The sequence below is a fragment of the Sardina pilchardus genome, chromosome 4, assembly GCF_963854185.1.
Source record: "Sardina pilchardus chromosome 4, fSarPil1.1, whole genome shotgun sequence".
NCBI classification, from domain to species: Eukaryota; Metazoa; Chordata; class Actinopteri; order Clupeiformes; family Clupeidae; genus Sardina; species Sardina pilchardus.
In genome coordinates this window covers 15,317,346-15,340,718 of record NC_084997.1, presented here as the reverse complement: position 1 = coordinate 15,340,718, position 23,373 = coordinate 15,317,346, and the positions used below count along the sequence as shown (strand labels likewise).

Sequence of the window (23,373 nt, the reverse complement as noted above, 5' to 3'; positions counted from 1 at the left end):
GTTACACCAGTCACGCAACCAGTCAAGCATTCTGTTCTCACAGCATCTGCTGCAACAATTAGCTTCCATTGTAAATCAAGGGGACTGGCTACACCATACATTATAACAGGTCGTACTTTAGGAAAAAGTGATTTTTTTCCCGTACAATGAACAAAGTGCTTCAGTTGTGGACTCGGTATATACTGGTGGTGACATAATAAAACCAAACAGTATGATCATGATGGAAGCACATCTACACCTACAACCTGAATGCAAGAGTACTGCTATCAGTGTGAATGTTTAATAGGGCTGATTATGGTGGGTGTTTCTTGTGATGCTTCTTTGAATACATGTGAACTAATGATGACGAAAACTGAATTTCTGGGTACAAGTATTTTTTTTTAATTATTTAAGAGACATGAAAATATCAAACTTTAGTTCATTTAAGAAAAATAAAAACAAATTGTGGGTGAGGCTTGTGTGCCTTTCCCCACTAAATAACTTAATAATGATGGGGAAGAGGGGGTACGGGGTGGGTGGGATTCAACCACACTGATGAAAAAAAGAGAGAGACAGAGGGAAAGAACCTTAAAGCTGAAGCACCCACGACACATGATTGTTAGAATAAAAGCCGAGGAGAGGGGACTGGGGAGGGGAGGCAGGGAGGGTGGTCATATATACAAGGAGCACACCAAAGTATGCATGTGTCAAGTCTAAGCTGCTCAGAAAACAACATATCCAAAAAAAAGAGAGAGTTTTCCTTTTTCTTTTTTGAGGAGAAATGGACGTCGGAGGATATAGGAGGGAACCAGGGACGGCCTAGACGCAGCTGCAGAACACGGTGGCGCTGCGGCCGTCGCGGCCGACTCTGCCACCGTAATGCCTTTAGGCCTCGCTCTCTCCTGCGGCGGCGGCGGCGTTCTGCACCTCCTCCTCCAGGATGGGCACGATCAGGTTGTCCTTGGACATCAGGTTGTACTTCATGACGAAGCGGGTGAAGCGGTGGCACAGGAAGGTCTCGTTCTGGAGACAAGAGGAGCAGGAAGTGGTCGTCAGAAAAGGTAAGAGCAGAAAGTGGTGACGCTGGTGGTGGCGTGTCTGACTCACACGCATTCGCAGTTTACTCATCAGAAAGGTAGATTTATTATTAGACGTTACATAACAGATATTCATTTGGGAGTTCCTAAGCAGTACTCCCAGAGCTGTCAGCATTGCTTATGTTTAGACCAGAATTAGTTCAAAATGAATCAACACTGCCACCTGCTGCCTGAATGGGGAAACTGCACCAAACAAAATGAAGTGCATTGCCCTCACGCCTTGGAAATAAATGGCTTTTACCTCGTATTTGTCAAATATCTGCCGGTGGTGGAAGTAGGCGTGGGAGAAAATCCTGTAGATGCGACGGCACACTGATCCCAGTTTGGCTACGGAGGACTCCTTAATGCTGACACTGTGGAGAAAGACAGACAGGTTTATGTCAAAACGGTCCTAAGGTTCCAAATTACATGCACATTCCTTAGTTTGTTGTGAATTAGCACAGTCATGAAACATCAACACACCTGAATACAAATATGACTACATTTTTGCACTTTTGCAATTAATATTTTTTATTGGGCTGAAAAGTACCAGAGACAGGAAGCAGTACTATTCACATCAGGGAAAGTAAACTCATGAGATCATAATTGTAACAAAACAAAGCATTTATAAAATCAAAACACAGACGCTTTCAATCTTAACGACCCTGTAAACCAAAAATAAATGTGTCCAGAGTCACACCGCGGAGCAGTGCGTCTTTAACAACCCAAGAGTTTCATTTAGTTTAAAACACTTAAAAATGATCTAGAAATGTTGAATCTAGAAATGGCAACAGAAAGTTAGGAAACAACCATTGTGATGTAAAAAACGTTTGTACTCTGTTATCCAGACAGCTACTGAAGTTACAGTTTCTCAGTCGCTTTGGCACATTTCTCAGATCAGAATTGAAATTCTCAAAACTGCTTGTTCAAACTCTGCGTCATCTTTTCATTTGTGCACATCATTAAAGCAGTTTCTCCCCATCTTGAATCAACAGCAAAGTTTTAGTACATCCAAGCAACTCATTTTGTACAAATATCTGCTGTTTTTATACATTTCCAGTTGCTAATGTTATGTTGGTCAAAATGCACTATACTGGTTCCATACTGAATTGTTCTACCCCATAAAACAAATTGGCCTTATTTCAAAGCATTTCATGCAGAAGCGTAACTAGCGATCATACCTATTTGCCATAGCCTGTCTTGCATATATACATACTGTATGTGACCTGACAGACAGGAATGTCAGGATGTATAGAAAAATGTACAGTAGTGCACAGCTCTTACTGAGGGGTGATTTTCCATATTTGTCATTTTACAGCACAGTGCTGTAAAATCCTTTGTTTTCTTTGGTGTCACAATGTCTGTCAACAGTAAAAACTTTGAAACAAAACCACTGTCTTGCAATCAAGCCCCTCCACACATAATGAATGTGTAACTTTGCAGTTTCGAAATAGCTATTGCATATAGAAAATGTGCATGTGCCTTGCACATTGTTCATTAGAAAATACTTGCCATCCTTTAAATACTTGACAACAAGACAAAACTGTTTCACTATCAACATAAACAATGGTGTAAGGACTTGTAATTTTGATTGCACTGACAGTTTTATATATATGTGACATAGGCTAAGTATTTTAAGGAAGATAAATGCTTTTGCAGGTAATCCATGATGTGTTTTTAGAAATACACTAACTGTTGTGCAAACGTAACGATGAGTTGAGAAATGCACCAAAGTGACTGAGAAAAACTGTAACATGCATACCAATTAGTGTCAGGCCGGCTGTCTTGTAATACCACAATGTACCACATGTACCACATTTGTGTTCCACAAATATAATGAAAGTCAAAATCGTGAATAACTGAGCGCTGTACTCTGTTTTTAAATGCTGTCAGTTCTATTGACTGAACTGAAGCCACGTCCAATCATTAGCCATGTTTACATGGACACTTTTAATCCGATTAGAAATGGAATAACAGCTCAAACAGAATAAAAAATGATCATATCAACACCTCAATCTGGTCTGATCTGCCTGATCTGATCAGAATTTTAATCAGAATGAAAAAGATGTACCGGTATTCCGTTCCTATTCCGATTGAGCAGCCATGTATACGGTATATCGGATTGCCTGCTGTATCTCCTCAAGAAAAAGTAAGCAACAAGGGCTATTCTGATCAATGACACGCGTCAACACGCTGTTAAGGGCACCACATATGCATCTTGGACTACTCTACTGCAGAAAGCATATTTTTCACAAAGCTTGAGGTTTTGCTGTTTCCAGAGAGATTTTGGTTTTCAAGATCTTTTAAATTAGCCTGGGAACACCAAGACCTTCACAACTATACAGTTGGGAGTGGGATTGGAAAAGGTTCATTGACTACTTTCAGCAGGGGCATAGCTAGCAAATAAAATCGGTTCAATAAGGGTAGCAATCTTGTAAACAAAGGTTTTAAATGCAGTTGTTGACTCCAAAGAAGTACATGTCCATGCCAGATTAGTGATTGTATTTACGTGCCTGTGTTTAAGGGACATTGAAAATGGGCTTCAATGGCTTCTTGGCCAGATGGACCAGCAGAGCAAATCCCAAATTTACTGAAAGGTTGTATTGGTATTCCCTGGTTACTTTTAAATTACATCCCAGGAAGATTATCGAGGATATGAAGGCATGGCAAACACTTAGCCTGGGTGCCATTCAAATGTAGCCCCGCCCACAACATTTGAGGTCAGGAAGTTCGGTCTGGCATTGCTCCGTTGAGGTGCAACTATGCTTGAACCAGAGCTGTTTGGACCACTTGAATGGTCAGGGCGGGCTTTATACAGTAACCTGTATAACCTTTATACAGTAACCTGTATAAAGACCAAAATTCTGTCTACAATGTTGAGTATGACAACGTCAGGTTAGCAAACACTCTGAACATGACCCTTCTCTGTTGTAGCCTAAAACGGTCCACAAATAGGTGCTGACATGAGTGCACCGTCACTGTATATCAACGACGACGTTTTCAACTGGCCAGCATTGTAAAAACAATGCATATTATTGAGCTGCACAAGCAAAACAGAACCAAATCGTAATCTACACAGCTGCAGTGGCAAATTGCGATGCTGGAGTGCGGAGTCATGACGGAAAACAATGGAATCTAACGCAATCAAATGTTGAAAGCAGAGTGTGCACCACTCATCTTGACGCCAATGTACAGAGCACTTAACCACGCCAACGATTTGTTCCAACGATTCACTAAACCAGCTGACTCTAATGAGCAGAACTCCTAAGCCAGTTCATTATCAAATGCTCAGGCAGAAGGCATACATGGGAAAGTGGGAAACTCCTTGCATCATCAATACCCCTTTATAGAACTATCCACAAAAACATAACACAAAGAATAATGTACCGTTTAGGTGTATTATATACACAAGGTGCTTCCCCACAAAGCACCTTTGACCTGTGATGCAAGTAAACCAGCAGTTAACTCACCGGCTAGGGAAATACTTGTTGCTGTTCAGAAGGCAGGCTGCTCCATCCAACGTGTGCCTTGTGTAGTCGATGGCTGGACACTGAAAGCACCAGATGATCAGTGATGCAGATCCACCCAAACAGACAAAGAAACAAAGGAACAGACACACCTCCAGCTTAACCGTCAGACAGACACTGCCCTTGCATTGCTACAGACTGCAAGCAGCAGTGGGACTCTGCTTTATAGTATATACTTCTGAGGGGCACAGCAAGTTCAACACGTTTAATAAACCACTAGAGTGGCTCTTTAAAGAGTACAAGCAGCAGATGTACTCTCCTATGGACACTGAGGTCCCATGGAGGAGCACGCTGCCCTGGTCTGGCCTCTCACCTCTTTTGGTGTCTTGTGTGCTGCGCAGAGGAAGATCCACTGCTCCGTGGCGGTCATCTGGGTACATGTGTCTGGGTGGCACTCACTCTGTTCAGGCAAGAGGAGGACATCAGTGTCAAGTCCTTGTACATTTTGAATATGCACCAATATATTGAATATTGCACTGGAGAGATGTCTTGTGTTAGAGGATTTCACACAGCGGTCAACAGTCACCCAAGCCTATTTACTGTCAAAAACAGAATCACTATCAAAGCAGACCAGACCCACCCTCCTCCACACTTGTGACTGACACTTATAAACAGATGTATGCATCCATAAACGTGACAGGTACCTGTAGTTTAACAGCCAGTCCATTTAGCTCCAAACAAAACTGCCTGTAATTAAAATGAAAAATAAAGAAGTCATTATTAGCTGCTGTCATTACAACCTCGAAACAAACAAACAGAAAAACAAACCATTTTTGACTGTATGAAATTGAACCTTGCTAGTGGAATAATAACTCATCCAATTCAAAAACAGTAACAACCTTGCATGTGAAAGTATAAAACAGAATGCATTCACTGAGAGTCTGCGAATAGGCCCAATAACATTGACTTTAGTTGAGTTAACCTTGGACCTCACACAGAAGGTGTGTAGTCAGCTCTCACCTCAGGTGCTCATACTTCCACACCCCCTCGTCTTGGCCCTCAGGTGGCTCCAGGATCTTATCAATGTTGGAGCAGTCAGAGCGGATGTTCTGCTGGATGTACTGGGTGCAAACAAAAACAAACAAACAAAGAAAAAATACAAATGAAGTACAAAGACTCACATTGGACATTGTGAGAGCAGCACCATCTCCAGTGTTTGGAGCATGCTTTCATCATCCTGGCTGCATTATTTACTGTGACTGCTTGGCTCAATAATAATAGCAGCTGTGGTTTAAGCTGACTTCTGTGATTAACTCATGTGTTTGTGATTGTGATCCACTGTTGGAAAGTACAAGGGACAGTCTCGGTCTCTCTCTCTAACTCTCTCTCTCTCTCTCTCTCTCACACACACAGTTCTCTAAAATTCTTGCTGCAAATCATGTTTGCATTCTGCTGCAAGTGCACGTAGCAGCTTTTTAAGAGACTGACATTGTGAACCAGCAATTCAACAGACATGTGCAACTCATTTCTATTCTAGGGTGCTCCTGACACAAAAACCCATGAGACTATGGGAACGTGAAAAGGGACTTCTCCATGTCATTAATTACCTGCTGGACAGCTAACGTGCTATCCATCTCCTCGAAGGACTCATCGGGCCAGTTGTAGAAATCCTGCCAAAGGAAGTAAGCAAGGGCGCATCGTTTTAACGGTTACACATTATTATATGGACATGAAACCCAATTGACTTCTGATGCTAGCGACAAACCTGGAAACGTTAATAGCCTTTCATGCACAATGATATAATTACTGGGAATGCTGGGGAGAAAGCTTCCATCGTAACCAGAATATCCTAGTGTTTAACAGCTTCCGCGATGACAGCTGCGAATGTAACGTGAACCCGGAGAGGGTCTACTCTGCTTTGATTGAGCAGGCTTGGGTATTGGCTAGCAAAGTCAACCAATCTTACCATCTTAGCTTCATGGTTTATTATGATATATCAAATGCTTTACAATATCCCAGTGACAGACTACCATGACTTGTACACACAGCATACATTCCTCTATTCCATATAAAGTTATCATATCTCCCTGACTTCCGTGGGCCCGTTCATTGATAACTTGGGTCTAACATCAATGTTCCATAGTTAGCACACGGCTAGTTGCCCCTTCTAATCACACATTGTTTATTAAAAAAAAAGAGGACCCAGACCATTAACGTTTGACCCTGAGCCTTCAAGATAAGCAAAACCAAGACAACTTAGTCACTGGGTTCCAAATCTAAATCAAACTGTTAACTCAGTCTCAGTCTGCGCGCAAGTGTTTGCTATTTACACTGTTGACCAACAAGATGACTAACGTTAGCTACTTAGCAGCCAGTCAGATTTAACGTTAACGTTACACTTCGTTGTTGATGTTCATAAAGCCATTTGCGTAAACAATATTACCCAGTTTCACTGCCTACAAGCTAACTGAAAACCACCGACATATTATTTAACACAGAGAAGTTCACCAAGGCACAGTTTCGACGTTTCCTGTCTTTGCAAGCTAACTTAACTTAGCAGTCGTTAACGTTAAGCTAGATGCTAGAAGCCCTGGCTGGCTGTGAGCAACTTCTACAGTGTGCTGCTTACGTTTGATGGATGCAGTCACAGTTCCCTTAAACAATACCTTGGTTTTATCTACCACTATTGTATAGTTCGTTCTGGTCTATGTTGATGTCAGACCATTCAAAAATACCTTCGCCTTAGTGCCTGGCCGATTCCTCCTTAGAACAGCAGTACCCTCCGCCATGACCATCTCGACAGAATTCCCGGATGCGACTGTCGATGACGCTTTCTACAAGCGGCGATGCTACTGTCAGGAAGAGAGCTGAGTGTCTACGATAAATTCATTCCGCTCTTCTTCTGCCAATGCCATGATTGTTCAGTGTACGATGCAGTGTTGTAAACTTGCATGCCGACATGGTTAAAATAGGCTATATTCTACAGTTGCAATCTGACATAAAATCTGTTTGTAAACTGTATCTTAACCCGTTTAATCCCACATTTTCCCAGACATGAAAATATCAAAATCATGTGTCTTGAAGCAGAGACAAGTAGCCTATATCAATTACTTTTTTTTTTTCTATTTTTTTTTTATAAAAAAAAGAGTGTTTTATTTTCGGTCACAATTGTAACCGATGGCAAACTACATATTTTAGGGATTTTCTCTCTTTTTTTGACACATTTCATTGTGCAATCATCTCATTTCCAACAAATTCCAGTCAGAGATGATATGGGGACATTGTCCCAGGTATGTTCTTTACATTCATATTTATATCACAATACAATACTCAACATTGACTCTGCAATTGTTATATTCTAAGTGTGCCGAACTTTACATAGAGAAGCCATTATATCACACTATTGTGACAGAGGCCCTTTACTGTACAGTACATACGTGTGTGTGTGGGGTGTGTGTGTGTGTATATTTTCTGGTAAGGTTGGTCATGTCTATTGTGCGCATACATTCAGCCAATTTGCCTTCAACAGGATGACTGGCGAGTTGACATATGGAATATAAAAGTCAATTAGGACAATTATTTACTGTTTTTGAGGTATGATTGTAAAATCTGGGCAGTCAGTTTGATCTTATAAGTGTAGAAACTGACAAAGTAAAATTAAGATAAAGAACAGCATAAAAAATCAGCTATTATAATAGCTTTGTATAATAGTGTGATGCAATGGCTTCTCTATGTAAAAATAGGCACACTTAGAATATAGCAGATAATTGCAGAGGCAATGTTGAGTATTGTATTGTGATACACATCTAAATGTAAAGAACAGACATGGGACAATGTCCCCTATAATCTCTGTTTGGAATTTATCAGAAATTAGATGATTGGACAAAGAAATGTGTCAAAAAAGAGAGAATCCCCAAATACTAACTATGTCGTTTCCCATCGGTCATCTTCATGTTCACTCATGCTATGAGAATTCTGAACAAAGTTCATATATTTCAATTGCATCCCTCCATACTAGACACCTTAAAGATTATGTGTACCCAAACTCTTTGCCCTATTTTTACATAAACATACTTTTCTAAGCTTTAGTGCGCTGTGAACACTCAAGATATCTGAAGATATGCAAGAAAGTCATATTAACCTCAACATAATATTTTCCTTTTTTGTAGTGCAGAGAAATGCCCGTTACGGTTACAGAATACTGTAAACAAATTATTATACAGGATACAGGAACAAATGATCACCAGTGGCATCCAAACAAACCCAACATTCAAAGTTACTATAAACTTTTAATTGAATTTCTCATTTGAAAATCACCCTTTCCCTTCCCACTAAAATATTCCTTTTAAAAAAACCTGTCACGTGAGTCCCTGGTGAAGGAGTCCAGGAGCACCAGAGAGGGTGCTAACCAGCCACTACATGTAGAGGTGCACAAGATGGATGCTTTCAGAGATTATGGAAAACATGGGGTTGGGGGGGAAAGACAGAGTGACGATCCTTATCCAGTCTCTGAGGTTGTTAAAGTCCAGCTTCTCAGGTCTCTTCCAACCAGCACTGAGAGAGAGAGAGCAGCAAACGGTTCAAAAATGTATTCGTTGGGTCAAAACTCAAGTACTCAAAAAAAAGCTGGGACAGTGGAATTCCAACTGTAGCGAAAACTGTGTGAATTCATCAGGCAGCAACAATATAATCATCGTGTGGAGTTCCAATCCTTCTCAATAACTTTACATTCAAAAAATGGAGGAGGATAAGACGTTGCAAGGTCTTCATACAAAAGTGTTAGTCCAAAGAAAACACAGAGAGAGATAATCCAACCTCTGCAAAATTCAGACAGAGTGCAAAGATTGACGGCTTTAGAATAAACAATATGACAAGGATATGTCTGAGATGAAAAATCTCAACATCTACAGAGGGACTTGAAATTTTCATACATTATTTACAAATGGACTTTGTATTTGTGTATTGATGGTGACATTTCAGACATCACAAAATAAAATGAACATAAAAGGAAAGAAAATATATCCAATTCAATGTGGTAGGAAAACAAACTTTAAAAACAAACTCAAAAACAAACTCAAAGTAAAAATAAAAAAAAAGACACATTAAGTTAAACCATCCTGAGACCCAAAGAAAATAATAAATACACTCCGACACTTAATCCTCGGTGTGTGTGTGTGTGTGTGTGTGTGTGTGTGTGTGTGTGTGTGTGTCTGTGTGTGTGTGTCTGTGTGTGTGTGTCTGTCTGTGTGTGTCTGTCTGTGTGTGTCTGTGTGTCTGTGTGTCTGTGTGTCTGTGTGTCTGTGTGTCTGTGTGTCTGTGTGTCTGTGTGTCTGTGTGTCTGTGTGTCTGTGTCTGTGTGTTTGGAAGAGAGAGAGCGAGAATAAGGAAATCAGTCCAGATGCTATCTGATAAGGTGTCAGTATCCTTGTAGTCCATTGTAAACCTTCTGGAAAGGGGGTTGTTTCAACAGATGCTTCACTCCTGCACAAAGAATAAAGTAAAAAAAAACAAATTCAATATAAACAACACTAATACAGTATATTGAGCTATGAGAACCCAGCTAGTTCTGTGAAGTCCATTCACTGGTTCTTGGTTTAAATAGGCATAGGTGATCAAATTTCGACTGTGAATCAATCATATTTGCCTTTTTTTTACCCTGAAAATGCAATCACATGTGCAATCAAAATCATTTTTTTTGCATCTATGCATGTCAGTGCACCACCACTATTTTTTTGCCCCCCAAAAGGGGTATTACTGTTTTGAGGACGTGACCCCCCACAGTAATGTATCAAACTGCCTTCTCACCTTCTTTCTGATTGTCATCAAGCTGTTCCCGTGGAAACTCTACATCAAAGGTCACAATTAAAGAGCCGCGCATGTTGATGTTGTCATAGTTGGGAAGTCCCTCTCCTTTCTTCCAGATTCGGGCCCCAGGCTTGGTAATCTTGTCTCTCACAATGTGGACCTTGACATACAAGAGTTTACAATGTAAACAAATACTGTATCTACTACATCCACCCAAACTTCTTCATTTGATTGAGTCAGAGAAAGAGAAAGACAATATGTTTATAGGTCTCGTGCATACTTTATGACCGTCCAAGTGTGTGATGTCCATCTCAAATCCGACCAGAGCTTCCACGAGAGAGATGGTGACATTGGTGTACAAGTCATCACCTCTACGCTCAAACAATGGATGCCTGTATGGGAAGAACCATATGTATTAGTGAAACAGTTACATTCCTCTGTGGTTCTACATCAGTCAGGTCCCTCTGTGTATAAAGTCAAATGTCCTTACTTCAGAACTTTGATACGAAAACGTAGGTCGCCTGGCTCTCCATCAATGTGGGGTTCACCTACATAGTAACAGGAAGTTGGTCATTCACAGAACTGAACTATTTATTTAACATTTCATGCAGAAGACACTTGATAACGCAATTGTTAAACTAGCAACAAAAAACAAATATATATTTTAAATACGGAGTCTCCTCCGTCACTTTTTTAAGGCTGTTGGTTGTCATTTGTTGGCATACCTGTTGGCTGAACAACTGAATGAATGTCTTACCTTCACCAATGAAAGGATATTCCATTTCATCCCTAACACCTTGTTCAATCTCCACCTCCAGTGTCCTTTCCTCGTTGACAAGCCTGAGAACAGAATATTAAAGACATTAACAAACATTATCATCCATCGTCATATTTACCATCGTCACATTCATAAGGTGAGAGTTAAACAAGGGGGAAGACCTACTTAATGTTGGGGCACTCGTCACAGACAACTTCCTGTGTCATCTGAAACCTCCCTGGACCCAGCTGGGTGGTTCTCATCTCCTGGCGGCAGTTACACTTTCTTTTGCCTGGTGCTTCTTTGGCTACTGGCTTATTTCGCACAACCTGAGGACACAGTTCGAGACATTGAGTAAGTTTAAAGACAATAATATTCAAATATTAAACCAACAATTAAGACAATATTCCGAATAAGACGCTGCAATGTAAAGTATTTTCTGATGGCATTAACCCAAATAAGGTTTTGCGTGCACTGCTGACAGATGAAAAATAGGTGGAACTCCTCAAAGCGGCCTATTATAAAGTGAAAAAGCAAAACAACATCAGCTCTAATCTGGCCAAATTCACCTATTTTGCAATCATGAATGAAATTCTGGGACAGATACCGTTGAGGAGTCATGACTAAGATTTTTTGGGATTTAGAACATGCTGATTAACATGTAAATGGGAGCATTCACATTTCTGCTGCAAATTGAATCAACTTATTCTGAATATTACCATAACCAGAATGTGGACTGTAATTGGAATATGGTGTGCATGGATACATAGTTATTTATAACAGCTGCAAATATGAATCACATCAAAGAGTATCCAGGTTATCATCTCTGTTTACCTCTACAAAGTTCCCAGAATACACTTCTTCAAGGGTAACCTCAAGGTCTAGAATGATGTCATTTCCCCTTGGAATATTCCGGTCCTGTTGTGGTCTTTGTCCTCCAAACATGAACCCAAAATCACCAAAGAAACTGAAACCGTAACATCACATAGTGATTAACTGAAAGTAAAATATAAAACCAAAGAGATAATAACATAATATAATTTCCTTAGCCAACTTATATTACTCTAATGCCATAATGCAACAATACATACACTTCTTTAAGTGAAGTTTGCATCAATAAAACAAACAAAATGTCTAAGCCATGTTTGTTGGTCTTCTTTTTTCAAGAAAACTAAAACATGAAAGAGTTACTACTACTGCTGTTTAGAAGACATCTTTCATTGATCTTTCAGTAAGAGAGTCAGAGGTCTGTGGTAGTGTACACTGGTCAGTCAAATGTTTGGACACACCTACTCATTTATGGATATTTCCTGACTATTTTTACATTGTAGAACAAAACTGTTAAAAGGTGCTCTAGGGAATGTTAGGCGGTTTCTGGGCTAATTATTTAAAAAAAAAAAAAAAAATTATCACATACAGCAAACATCACATCACCATCCACTAGCTGCCTGTCCCCTGAATACACTATAAAAAGACGTGGTCGCTGTCGACAGAAACGACCAAAACAGCAACAAAAACAGCCTGGTCCAGCCTGAACCATGAAACATAAACTGTTCCAGCCAATCTCCGAGGAGACAGACGTTCAGGAGTGTTTCAGTTACACGGGAGGGAGGGGCGAGCTGGCTCTCTGTTTTGCTTAAACGTCAACAGAAGTGACGTTACCCAACATGTACCTTTAAATACAACATGGGTTTCTGTAGTTAAGAAAAAATATATTTTAGACTCTTCAAAGCAGACATATTTTGCTGTGGTGACTGCATTTCACTATTGAGGCCATTTTTGAAGAATGAAATTCTTTGATTTCTTCAGTTAAACATTAAATGTTTTAGGCTCCTTAAAATAGCCTCTGCATGCCTTCCTTACCGTGTTCCACACTACTGATGTGATGTCATCATAACCAGGTTCATGAAATAGACTGAAACTAGTAGTCTAAGTGGAAAGCTTATCGATTAACATGAGAGAACAAAAAGCACCCAACAAGTGCATTCAGGACTCATACAAACTCATTCAGGACTATCGGAAAACAACTCCCAGTCTCTAACTTAAGGTGGACTGGAATGAAAGCCAAGGGTCTTAAAGGCTGTCATCACAGAAAAAAAGAAGGCCTCTTTAAAGAGCCTATAATATAAAACATTCTGCTTTCTTTAAAGACTTTTGTTTTTGTGTACTATATAACAATATGTTATTTCAAGTTTGGAGTTTTCAGTTTTGTTAAACAATGTAAAAATAACCTAGAAAACAGACCTGTAAATGAGTAGGTGTGCCCACAGTTCTGACTGGTTGTGTCATGTGATATGATATGTTGTATTTCTAAGTATCCAAAGTGGGGTGGTCTTTTATTTCTGAAAGCACCTTATCAGAATATCTGAGAGAGTGCCCCTGAGCAGTGATCAGTTTTGGACACTTATATCAAGTAATTACATTGCCTCAGTGTTTCCTACTAACCTTGAGAAGATATCTCCATGAGAACCGTGATGGCCCTCCTTCAGCCCCTCCTCTCCGTAAGCGTCGTACTGTTTCCTCTTCTCTTCATCCGACAACACCTGGAATAAGCAGCAATCTTAATCATCTGTTTCTCTCTATTACAGGTGCGTGTAAGAAAAAGCGCACAATTCAACAGTACAGAAGAGAACAACCGGTAAACTCTAAGAATAAAAAGTTATTGTAAGTTGAAATGGTACAACGTGCAAACATTATTTTATTGCAATACAAAGTAGTTCAAGCTTTGGACGTTAATTATGGAGTTACACTTCACTTTGTATCAGGACATTCAACCAAGGTTTAAATAATCTGAGGTTACAGGAGTATCAATAGTGCATAGCCTACTCTAGGTCGTGCGTTCATGCAACGAACCAATCACAATCGGCCACACTGCCTTCTAGTCCAATCAAACGCCAGGCCAGAGTCACTTCTAACAACAATCGACATAACAAAATGTGACCCTATAATATTGTTAACCAGCAATGAAACCTTCCTCATAAAAACATTAAGAAAAAAGCCTTGAATCACCACACTAAAAGATGTGCAGTAAAACACATTTTTTGTACATGTAAGATGCAGCATGGTGGATCTGTCAATGGCTATGTGAACAAGAGGTTACCCTATGCCATTAATGACAAAGTGTGAGAAAATCAGTACGATACCTCATAAGCAGCGCCGAGATCAGCAAATTTGTCCTGGGCATCTGGGTCATCTTGATTTCTGTCAGGATGAAGTTGTAGGGCCAGCTTTCTGTAGGCTTTCTTGATGTCTTTGACTGATGCAGACTTGCTGACACCCAAGATCTTATAAAAATCTCGCCTGCAAATTGGGAGATGGGGAGATAAGTATGGCCATAATCACGTAATAAGTGTATCTTTGGCCTGTCACAGTCACTGATCTAAGCAAAACTGTTAGGCTAGTTGTTGCACCTTACAGAAGGCTAGTTGTGACATGACCAGTCATACAGAAATCTACCGAAACATTTCGATTGTATGGAATAAACACACTTGACGTTACCCAACTAATGATTAGCAAATCTATGTTACATACACAGTACATACGAGTGTTTTTTAAAATACGATGGCACCAGTCATAAGATGAAACAGGCGACACACCACGTAACGTTAATGATAGCTAGCTACACACAGTGAATATGGAACGTGGCGTTCAATCTTTGCTAGCACAATATAATAAAGCACGATCTAATGTATGTTACAATACTCAACGTATTTTGAGGTAATCAATCTACCGACAAAGTAAAAATGGTTTAATATATATTGAACGCAATTAAATGTAGTGAATGAAAACACATGGAGAAGGGTCTAGGCGACGTAGACCAATCACAGTAGAACATGTGTACCAGCCGGTGATCCGAGTTTATACATTTCAGACCTGTTCTGCATACGAAATAACGGAATGACCACTTACCCTGCAAAGACTGCAGCAATACAATATAGAAGAAGACAGCAGACAATTGAAAGTTTCATTCTTGTAACAGCCGTGGGTACGCTGCTTCACTTAAATAATTCCTCAGAAATGACCGGCTTTCTGTATCAAATCTTCTTGTCTGTCAGTGTCGTCTTCCTGTTCTCTAGTAAGGTTCCGCCTTCTTTGTGTCCGGAAGAACCGCCTGGCTTCAACTTCTTAAAGTGGACACTTCTGTAAAAGCTAGTGAAATTGCTCATTTAATACAATGAATAAATACATAAGCATGCTTAAATGTTCATTGGAATGATATAAGTCAATTGCGTTTTACAAGTTTGAATTAATGCTAATAGTGTAAATAAGCGATCTCACAGGCGCGTGTCTGATTCAAATCAACTGGGTGCGCGTTCCCGTGGCAAATGTCCGTGCGCGCAGCACTATCTTTTCATGAATCTGAGTAACAGCGCGCCAAATGGGAAGGGAGGAAAGTTTGTAAACAGCTAACGTTGATACCGCCGGTTTCGTTAAAAAGTTATGGCTGGGTGATGAGCACATTCTACCTAAAGCATGTGTATGTAACGCCAGTGGTGGATTTGGCGAGGGCCGACTGCTTGAAATTGAGGTAATGTTCGCATTAAATGTGAAGTTGCAGCTGGTTTCAGGTAACGTTAGCTAGCAAATATGGCTAACCCTGGCAACGTTATCAGCCCCGTCATCGTCTGGGAAGTTATCATCTCTAAAAGGTTTATAAGTTGTCATGGGAACTCAATGGCGTCCTTGCTTTTTTCTGGAGGGTGAACTAGCTTTATTTTTCGTTTAGAGTTAAATATCTCTTCATAGATAGCTTGGTATCTATAACGTTAGACATCGTAGGGTGAAGTTAAATGTCTTTAGCTGGTTTTGCCGATGTATGGTTACAGTACCAACAGGTAACGTCAACGTTGTAGTTAGAGCGCTTGCTTTTGATCCTGTTGTTTTAGTTGGCAGCTCAGTAATTAATGTTTACTTACTAGCTATCGATAGCTTCCCAGTGAGCTAAAGAACATCGTCGGCACCACCAGTGTCGAGCGACTTGTCATGTCATGTCCTGTCATGTCATGTCCTGTCGTGTCTGTCTCTCAAAAGTTGATTCGGTGCATGATGCCATGTTTGATTTTTGTTTTTCTGCCACAAAATGAAAATGTATGTGATCTAACTTAATCCCATGATCTGTGACTCTGGTTCTTGAGCAATAAGTGCCCTTTGTATTTAGTTCTAGTTTCTTCTAAGCATAACCTAAGCCTAACAATACATCCAGAGATTACACCAGGAATCTGTTTGTATCATGCATGTATGATTTGCATGTTTAATGTATCCCTACTGCTAGAAGAAGCTACAAACGCCAGTACCTCAGTGAATGACCCAGTTTACCTATCAGTTCCGATGTTATGTATCCTGGGAGAACCCAGACCAACCTGTTAGCAAGTTTGAGACCAGAGTGTTCTGGTGCTAACCAGACTAGATGGTATACCAATCTGCAGTGTAATACCCTGCATTCTCAATCACCTGTTGGATGATTCATTTAAAAAGACATCTAGGAGGACACAGAATCAATGGCCCCTTCTCAACCTCTCTCCTCAATCCACGGTCCGCCGTCTTTTCCCACTGATCTAGATAAAGAATGATGGGGGGGGGGGTTCTTTAGATTAGTGGGACCGAGCGGGAGGACCGAGGATGGAAGGAAGGGAGAATAGATAAAAAGACGAATGAGAATGAGATGCTTTCACTTCCTCTGTATGACTGCTAACCAGTAGCCCGTTGTGTGCATCCTCAGCTATGGAGCTGGGAAACATCAGTGTGTGGCCGAGGCTGGAGCCTTTCCTCCTAGGGGCCCTCCAGGTGGCCCCCTCCAACAAGCTGAGCATGCACTACCTGCGCAAGATGGCCGCCTACGTGCACACGCGCGACGGCTGCTATCCCAGGCTGGGCTGGTTGATGTGGCGGCACATCGCCTGCGGCAAGCTGCAGCTGATGGAGGACCTGGCCTGGCTCTACTTCGAGACCTTTGACCTGCTGGCGCCGCACACGCCAGAGGAGAGGCTGGAGTGGGCGGAAGCTCTGTCCCAGTGCTCCTCCCCCAAGGAACTGGACAAGCAGAGGAGTAAGGTGAGCCGTTGCGGTCAACGTGAAACACCAGGGCTGAAAAAGGACTAAAGGTAACTGGAGATTTAGCCAGTGAGATGACTCAATGGAGTCTCATTTCCAGGAGAGGAATACATGCTTTGGTATGTGAAGTTGGCCACTGTACAGGATCTGTATTATGGTCAAGTGTTGTATTCACTTTCTACCAAAACAGGCAAGGCTATTGCTTTCATTATGCCATCTGTTTGGTTTGGCGATCCGAATAAAACATGAGCCAGATAAACTCTGATCATACACATATTTGGTAGTAATTAGTTTGACTTACCAGTGCTTACTACAGTAACCTTTTGGACACCTTTTGGCTGTTGTGTTGCACTCACAGAGTCACAGTGATAAGTCAGTTTGTTTGACCTTTTGAATGTTCTGTGTTTCTCCGCCATTGTGCTCGTCCTCCTGTAGTTGTCTGTGGACACCCTGCAGTTCCTGCTCTTCCTCTACATGCAGCAGCTGAACCGCGTCTCCCTGCGGACGTCTCTGATCGGCGAAGAGTGGCCAAGCCCCCGCTCACGCTCCCCCTCCTCTTCTGACCGCGAGGCCAAGTTCAACTCACAGAATAAGGTGGAGAAGCAAAACCCTGGATGTTTTTGTTTCTTTTTTCCCCAAACTGCCTATAAAATTCAGCTGCAACGCTGGTCGTACAGGATTATTTAATGGATAGTGGCATACTTCAGTGAAGATGTATATTCTACTCTATTTTTAAACATCTCTCTGTATTTCCAAAAAACATGTGGTATGCCAAGGCACTCTTCTTAAGAATAAAAACGCTTTTAATAAATATGCTAATTCATATAGAACTTATTAAAACAATGCCAACATGTTTCAGCATGTATTTGTCCATTTCCTCTCTATATCTCTCATACATCCCTCCCTCCTTGACATTTCCTTCTCCTCTTGTCCTCCCCCCCCCCCCCCCCCCCCCCCCCCCCCCCCGCAGAACTGGGATGACCAGGCACACCTGACCTTCGTGCAGTCGCACCTGTCGGAGCTGCTGGAGCTCCTGCTGGAGCCGGGGCAGCTGAGCGGCTCGGGGCAGGTGCTGCGGGACAGCCAGGTGCCCCAGGAGGCGCTGCACGGCCTCAGCCTGCTGCTGGAGGGCTCCATGAGCCGCGGGCGCTCCGTGCACCCGCTCCACCGGCTGCTCTCGCGGCCGCCGCTGCAGGCCCAGGCCGGCTACTCCAAGCTCAGCCGCTCGTTCGGCCTGCAGCAGCTGCAGCAGTGGCTGCGCCAGTCGCTCACGCTCAACCCGTTTGGCATCTCCGCCTGCCTGCGCTCGGGCAAGAAGCTGGCGTGGGCGCAGCAAGGTGCTGTGTTTTTACTTCAGGGTTTTTTTGGGGGGGTTTTGTTCTTTTCCAGAGACGGAAAACGTCATACTTGGCTGGCTGCATTTCACAAGGTTTAGCGCGACCACTGAAAAGGGTTTCATCAATATGTTTTTGAATGTATACAGCAGTCAGAGCACTGCACGTGTGTGTGTGAGATTCAGTGCCCTGTTTGTAATAATGAACTGTACAACTGAATCAATAGACCACATAGATCAAGCCATTAGATCAGGCCGTGTGTGTGTGTGTGTGTGTGTGTGTGTGTACTGTACTTAACTGCATGAGTATGTGTGTTGCTTTGCAGTGGAGGGAGCCATCAAGAGGGCAAAGATCGCACGCAACACACACATGGCACCGCCAGGCAGCAGGGTGGTCCTGATGTCTCAGATCTACAAGCAGACGCTGGCCAAGGACTCTGAGAAGTTGGCGGGGTCCAACATCAAGCTGCACCGCTGCAGCGAGGCCTTCATCTACCTGCTGTCCCCTCTCAGGTGAGGAGGGCAGCTTCTGATGGTGGTGGTGGTGGTGGTGGTGGTGGTGGTGGTGGTGATGGGTGGTGGTGGTGGTGGTGGTGGTGGGTGGTGGTGGGTGGTGGTGTTGTGTTAGATTAGGGCCTCTGGCAAGGTATTTCTGGTTCTTGCAGTTTTAGTTTTTTAAAAGGATCAGAGAGTCTTTGGAGCTCAAATATAAGTATGCGGTTTAAAACACTTGGTTGTTATTCTGGATTAAAGGATGTTCTACTGGTAGAAGACCACAGCAATAACTGCTTAGAGTAGTGGTTGTTTCAGGACTGGTTCGCCAAACATTCGTAGTTAAGACTCCGTTCTCTTAAGATATTTTCTTCCTCACCAGTATATAAATTGAGTTGAGTTTTGTGGGAGTATGTGAGTAATGTTGTATCACCAGATTGTATTTGACAAGGAGGTTTGTGTGTTTGTGTGTGTCTGTCTGTCTGTCTGTCTGTCTGTCTGTCTGTCTGTCTGTCTGTCTGTCTGTCTGTCTGTCTGTCTGTTGTGTGTGTGTGTGTGTGTGTGTGTGTGTGTGCAAACCGCATGCGTGGGGATGGAACAGTTCATCTCTAGTGTTTAAAGTCCCTGCCCCTCTGCCGCAGGTCTGTGTGTCTGGACAAGTGTCGGAACAGCACGGTGGTGCTGGGCCCGGTGGAGTGCAGCGTCCACATGCAGGGCTGCGAGAACGTCCGGCTGGTGTGCGCCACGGGCCGCCTGGCCGTGGGCTCGTCCTCGCACTGCAGCATCCACCTGCTCACCCCCACGCGGCCCTTGCTCCTGCCCGGCAACGTGGCCCTCACCCTGGGGCCCTTCCACACCCACTACCCCTCCCTGGAGGATCACATGGCCAGCGCGGGCCTGGCTGTGGTGCCCAACGTCTGGGACCAGCCTCTGCTGTTGGGCGCCGAGGGCAGCTTGCTGGACGAGGGCTGCTACCGCATCCTGCCGCCGGTGGAGTTCTGCCCTCTGGTGGTGCCCTTCCAGATGGAGGGGGACACCTGCGAGGTGCCGGGGGGGCTGCCGCCCGCCTACCAGAAGGCTTTGGAGGGAAGGGAGCAGCGGGTACAAGACTGGCAGAGAACCGTTAAGGAGGCCCATCTCAACAAGTGAGTGAGCTGCCAGCAATCCTACTGACAGGGAAGCTACACCAGGCGGGTATCTGAAGCATTCTGTTCGCGTTGCATCTGCTGTAACAATTAGCTTCCACTATAATCAATGGAAGTAGCTACTCCAGATGTGATAGCGGCGCGTACGTTTGAACCAGACCAGTCTTCTAAAATGTTTTTATGCGAACGGAACGCTTCAGTTATGCCGGGTGTAGCTTCTCTGTAACTTTTACACAACTTTTGAGGAGGCTGTACAAGTAACACAGTGTGCAGATATTAATGACAAACTATTATATCAAGAAAAAGAAGGAAAAAAAGAAATTCCTTTGTTGTCCCTTAAATGTTGTCAGTGGCCCTAAAGTGTTAGCATTTCATCATCATCAACAACAACAACAACAACAACAACAACACGTTTATATAGTGAGGGGGAACCTCACTAACTACCACCAATGTGTAGCACCTACATGGGGATGCATGGCAGCCATTATGCACCAGAACGCTCACCACACACCAGCTAGAGGCGAAGAGGGAGGGAGGGAGGGAATGAGCCAATCACACTGTGGGATGATTAGTGGGCCAGATTTCATCGACTAATGTTATGAGATCAGTAGTAGTAGCGTTAGCGTAGCATGCATCATAGTAAAGGCCTCCACACATGGGCGACAACATGAGTGTGGCACACTCTGCTTTCAAGGTTGTTGTCCAATTGTTCCCAATACAAACCCGCGCAACATCACTAAACCCTTTCGCCGCCACCTTGTTGATTGTTCTTAGTTCTATTTTTGTCGGCGACACCCAATGAAATCCACTGTTTATTGAATGCTTGTCAGCTGAAAATTGTGTTAGCATCTCATCGACTCATGATATTAGCTTAGTAGTACTAGTAGCTTAATAGATAGCATAGTAGGTCTCTGCGTGTAGCTGACGACACTGTTATAACATTGGCTGAGAATGGGTGTGAAACCCAGCCGTTAATGGCCCCTGTGGCTGCTGCTGCTGTGTGTTTGCAGGGAGCAGCGGCGTCAGTTCCAGGCCCTGGTGGAGCAGAAGTTCCACGAGTGGCTCCTGGCCACCGGACAGCGTCAGGAGTTGGACAGCCTCATTCCCCCGGCCACAGCCGCCACCGCCACTGCCGCTGCCGCCGCTGCCCCAGACAGCCCCGCTGGCGGCCGCACTAATGGAGACCACGGCGGCCAGAGCCTGCGGCCAAACGGGAACAAGCAGAATGGATCACTGAGGCAGGGCGCTGGTGACAAGCCCACAACCGTGAGCTGAGAGACTAGCCTGCTACAGCTAGCTCAGAGCCAGCCAGAGACCGAGCGAGCGAGAGAGAGAGAGAGAGAGAAAGAGAAAGAAAACTCCTTACAAAACAAGCACTCTCTCTCCAGCCTAGCCTGGAATATTAAACCCTGCAAGCTGTAATGTATTCCTCCTGACCCAAGAGGACAGCTTTCAAACTCCGTTACGTCCGATTCAAACACACATGTTCCGTTAATTCCATGCACCTCCATGTGGCTTTTTTGAGTTTTCTCCACGATATCTGACTGCACAGCAGACGCACACACGAGTAGATACTCCAGTTTACTCACTTTAGAGCCAGGGTTCTACTTTAGAACCAGGGTTGCAGCTCACCTCTTGGCACAGACCAGTTGAAGTGCGAAAGTATTCCTCCATTCTGGTATGTTGAAAGTGATTAGAAAAGCATCAGAGGCCTGTGAGAATCGGTACACAAGGAGCACAAGTAGAGAACACAGACAGCATCCAGTAGATTTTGTGTGCACTTATGTGGTTCAGGTAAATAAGAGGCCATCAATTTGAGCCTCAAGGGAGAGTTAATAATAATGATAATAATATGCTGTCTGTCCTTAGGAGCACTTCTGCACAGCACACGCTTGTTTGTTTGTTATTTTTCTTTTTGCCTTTATTTTTTTTGTGTGTGTGGGGGGAGGGTTATTTTATGAGCACAGCATGTGTTGTCTTAAGCAAAATGGCCAGCTCGCATAGCGAACCACCTTCTGGGTGCACAGTACTGTTTATCTTGGGTAAGAGAAGGGAACACTCAGAAGCTGTTATTTGAGTTTGGGTGGGGGGGTGGGGGGCACGGGGGATGGACTTGAGGCTAGTAGGTTCAAAAGATTCATCCTGTCTTTTTAGTTTTCATCAGTTTGCTCACTTAACGTTCAGGATGTAGCGCACTTGAAGTTTTCTTTTTTCTAAAGTCTCCAGGCCAGTGTGTATGTGATCTGAATGTACGTGTCCGTAATGCTGTAGACCCTTAAAGCCCTGTGATGTTTGCCTTACATTTGCAGTTGCACTATTACCTCCGCAGTGACTCTTGTTCTTCAATCGCCATGGTTGTTGCAACATGTTGTATATTTAGTTCGATAAATTTATTTTTTTGTACATAACATGCCAGAATAAAAGTCATTTTTAATTTGATATACCTGTGTGGGTTGTCTGTGAAGATGCTAACATCTACTTTGGTCAGTTCAAAGAGGATCTTTCTGTGGTAAGGAGCAGAATCTTTGCAGCTTGTCAGCAGACGATCTGAGCACAAAGAACTCCCATCATGCTCCAGTGTTCTCCAGCTGCTAGACAGTTTCCCCAGTCAGCACGGAGCTCAAGAATATAGGTGCCTCACATTCAGCGTTTATACATCCTCCCTCGCTCCTCAGGCCTCGATCCTCACTGATCTACATAAAGAAATATAAAAGAAGGGATAGACTATCCCATTGTTGCCGCCCCATCATTCTTTATGTAGATTAGTGAGGATCAAGGCCCGAGGAGTGAGGGAGGACGTATAAACGCTGAGTGAGAGGCACCTTGTGATGAAGTGCAGGACTGAGCATTGTGGTGGATCTGATGACTCCACAACTGCCCGGTTCTCTTACAGTACCTCTTACTTATTTTATCCATTTGGTATAAAACATGTTTGAAAATGGCTGACCCAGGGAATAACCACAGCCAACTACTGGTAGAGTGCAATGAACCAGTGCACTGTATTTGGCCTCTTGCAGTTGCCATTGGTCTTGGCATTGGGTGGTGGGTCCGCATGGGTGGGGTTAGACCTGTGGTGGAGGGGTAGTGAGTGGGCACTATGTTGGTGCGTGGCAGAGTTGGCGCATGTCGGGTGGGGGGGTGGGTGTGGGGGTTTAGAGACGAGAGGTAGGGTGTTTCAGCAAGGGCAGGAGAGGGGGGCGTCAATAGGCGACACTCACTAGGCAACCATTATGCCGTAATCCTGCTCCGCTTTTCTGGAAAACCTGAA

At 43.3% G+C, this 23,373-nt stretch overlaps 3 protein-coding genes across 3 annotated transcripts; 1 reads left to right on the top strand and 2 right to left on the bottom strand.

Annotated features, from left to right (window-relative positions):
* Positions 1 to 357: 357 nt before the first annotated feature.
* Positions 358 to 7,388, bottom strand: mob4 (MOB family member 4, phocein). Its single transcript, XM_062534307.1, has 8 exons — positions 7,258 to 7,388; positions 6,130 to 6,192; positions 5,543 to 5,643; positions 5,227 to 5,269; positions 4,896 to 4,982; positions 4,526 to 4,605; positions 1,318 to 1,429; positions 358 to 1,002 (listed from the first exon to the last, which is right to left on the bottom strand). The coding sequence occupies exons 1-8, from the start codon at positions 7,315 to 7,317 to the stop codon at positions 865 to 867; spliced, it is 684 nt and encodes a 227-aa protein (XP_062390291.1). The 5' UTR covers positions 7,318 to 7,388; the 3' UTR covers positions 358 to 864.
* A 1,320-nt stretch (positions 7,389 to 8,708) lies between these two features.
* dnajb11 (DnaJ heat shock protein family (Hsp40) member B11) lies at positions 8,709 to 15,185 on the bottom strand. Its single transcript, XM_062534305.1, has 10 exons — positions 14,994 to 15,185; positions 14,228 to 14,384; positions 13,530 to 13,627; positions 11,919 to 12,051; positions 11,271 to 11,413; positions 11,085 to 11,167; positions 10,818 to 10,875; positions 10,608 to 10,719; positions 10,328 to 10,487; positions 8,709 to 10,003 (listed from the first exon to the last, which is right to left on the bottom strand). The coding sequence occupies exons 1-10, from the start codon at positions 15,050 to 15,052 to the stop codon at positions 9,939 to 9,941; spliced, it is 1,068 nt and encodes a 355-aa protein (XP_062390289.1). The 5' UTR covers positions 15,053 to 15,185; the 3' UTR covers positions 8,709 to 9,938.
* Positions 15,186 to 15,392: 207 nt separating this feature from the next.
* On the top strand, positions 15,393 to 22,544 carry tbccd1 (TBCC domain containing 1). Its single transcript, XM_062534304.1, has 7 exons — positions 15,393 to 15,612; positions 16,804 to 17,135; positions 17,571 to 17,729; positions 18,106 to 18,472; positions 18,795 to 18,981; positions 19,602 to 20,105; positions 21,116 to 22,544. The coding sequence occupies exons 2-7, from the start codon at positions 16,806 to 16,808 to the stop codon at positions 21,378 to 21,380; spliced, it is 1,812 nt and encodes a 603-aa protein (XP_062390288.1). The 5' UTR covers positions 15,393 to 15,612; positions 16,804 to 16,805; the 3' UTR covers positions 21,381 to 22,544.
* Positions 22,545 to 23,373: the final 829 nt, after the last annotated feature.

What these genes read in the sequence shown, in the direction of transcription:
- tbccd1 (XM_062534304.1), top strand. Translation starts at nt 16,806, where the DNA reads ATGGAGCTGGGAAACATCAGTGTGTGGCCGAGGCTGGAGCCTTTCCTC. An exon ending in AGTTCAACTCACAGAATAAG is followed by an intron (nt 17,730 to 18,105) that starts GTGGAGAAGCAA and finishes CCCCCCCCGCAG; the next exon opens with AACTGGGATGACCAGGCACA. An exon ending in GCTGGCGTGGGCGCAGCAAG is followed by an intron (nt 18,473 to 18,794) that starts GTGCTGTGTTTT and finishes GTTGCTTTGCAG; the next exon opens with TGGAGGGAGCCATCAAGAGG.
- dnajb11 (XM_062534305.1), bottom strand. Translation starts at nt 15,052, where the DNA reads ATGAAACTTTCAATTGTCTGCTGTCTTCTTCTATATTGTATTGCTGCA. An exon ending in CATGGAGATATCTTCTCAAG is followed by an intron (nt 12,052 to 13,529) that starts GTTAGTAGGAAA and finishes TTACGGTTTCAG; the next exon opens with TTTCTTTGGTGATTTTGGGT. An exon ending in TTTCGTATCAAAGTTCTGAA is followed by an intron (nt 10,720 to 10,817) that starts GTAAGGACATTT and finishes CTTCCCATACAG; the next exon opens with GCATCCATTGTTTGAGCGTA.
- mob4 (XM_062534307.1), bottom strand. Translation starts at nt 7,317, where the DNA reads ATGGTCATGGCGGAGGGTACTGCTGTTCTAAGGAGGAATCGGCCAGGC. An exon ending in TGGAAGTATGAGCACCTGAG is followed by an intron (nt 5,270 to 5,542) that starts GTGAGAGCTGAC and finishes TTTTAATTACAG; the next exon opens with GCAGTTTTGTTTGGAGCTAA. An exon ending in GACTGGCTGTTAAACTACAG is followed by an intron (nt 4,983 to 5,226) that starts GTACCTGTCACG and finishes TTGCCTGAACAG; the next exon opens with AGTGAGTGCCACCCAGACAC.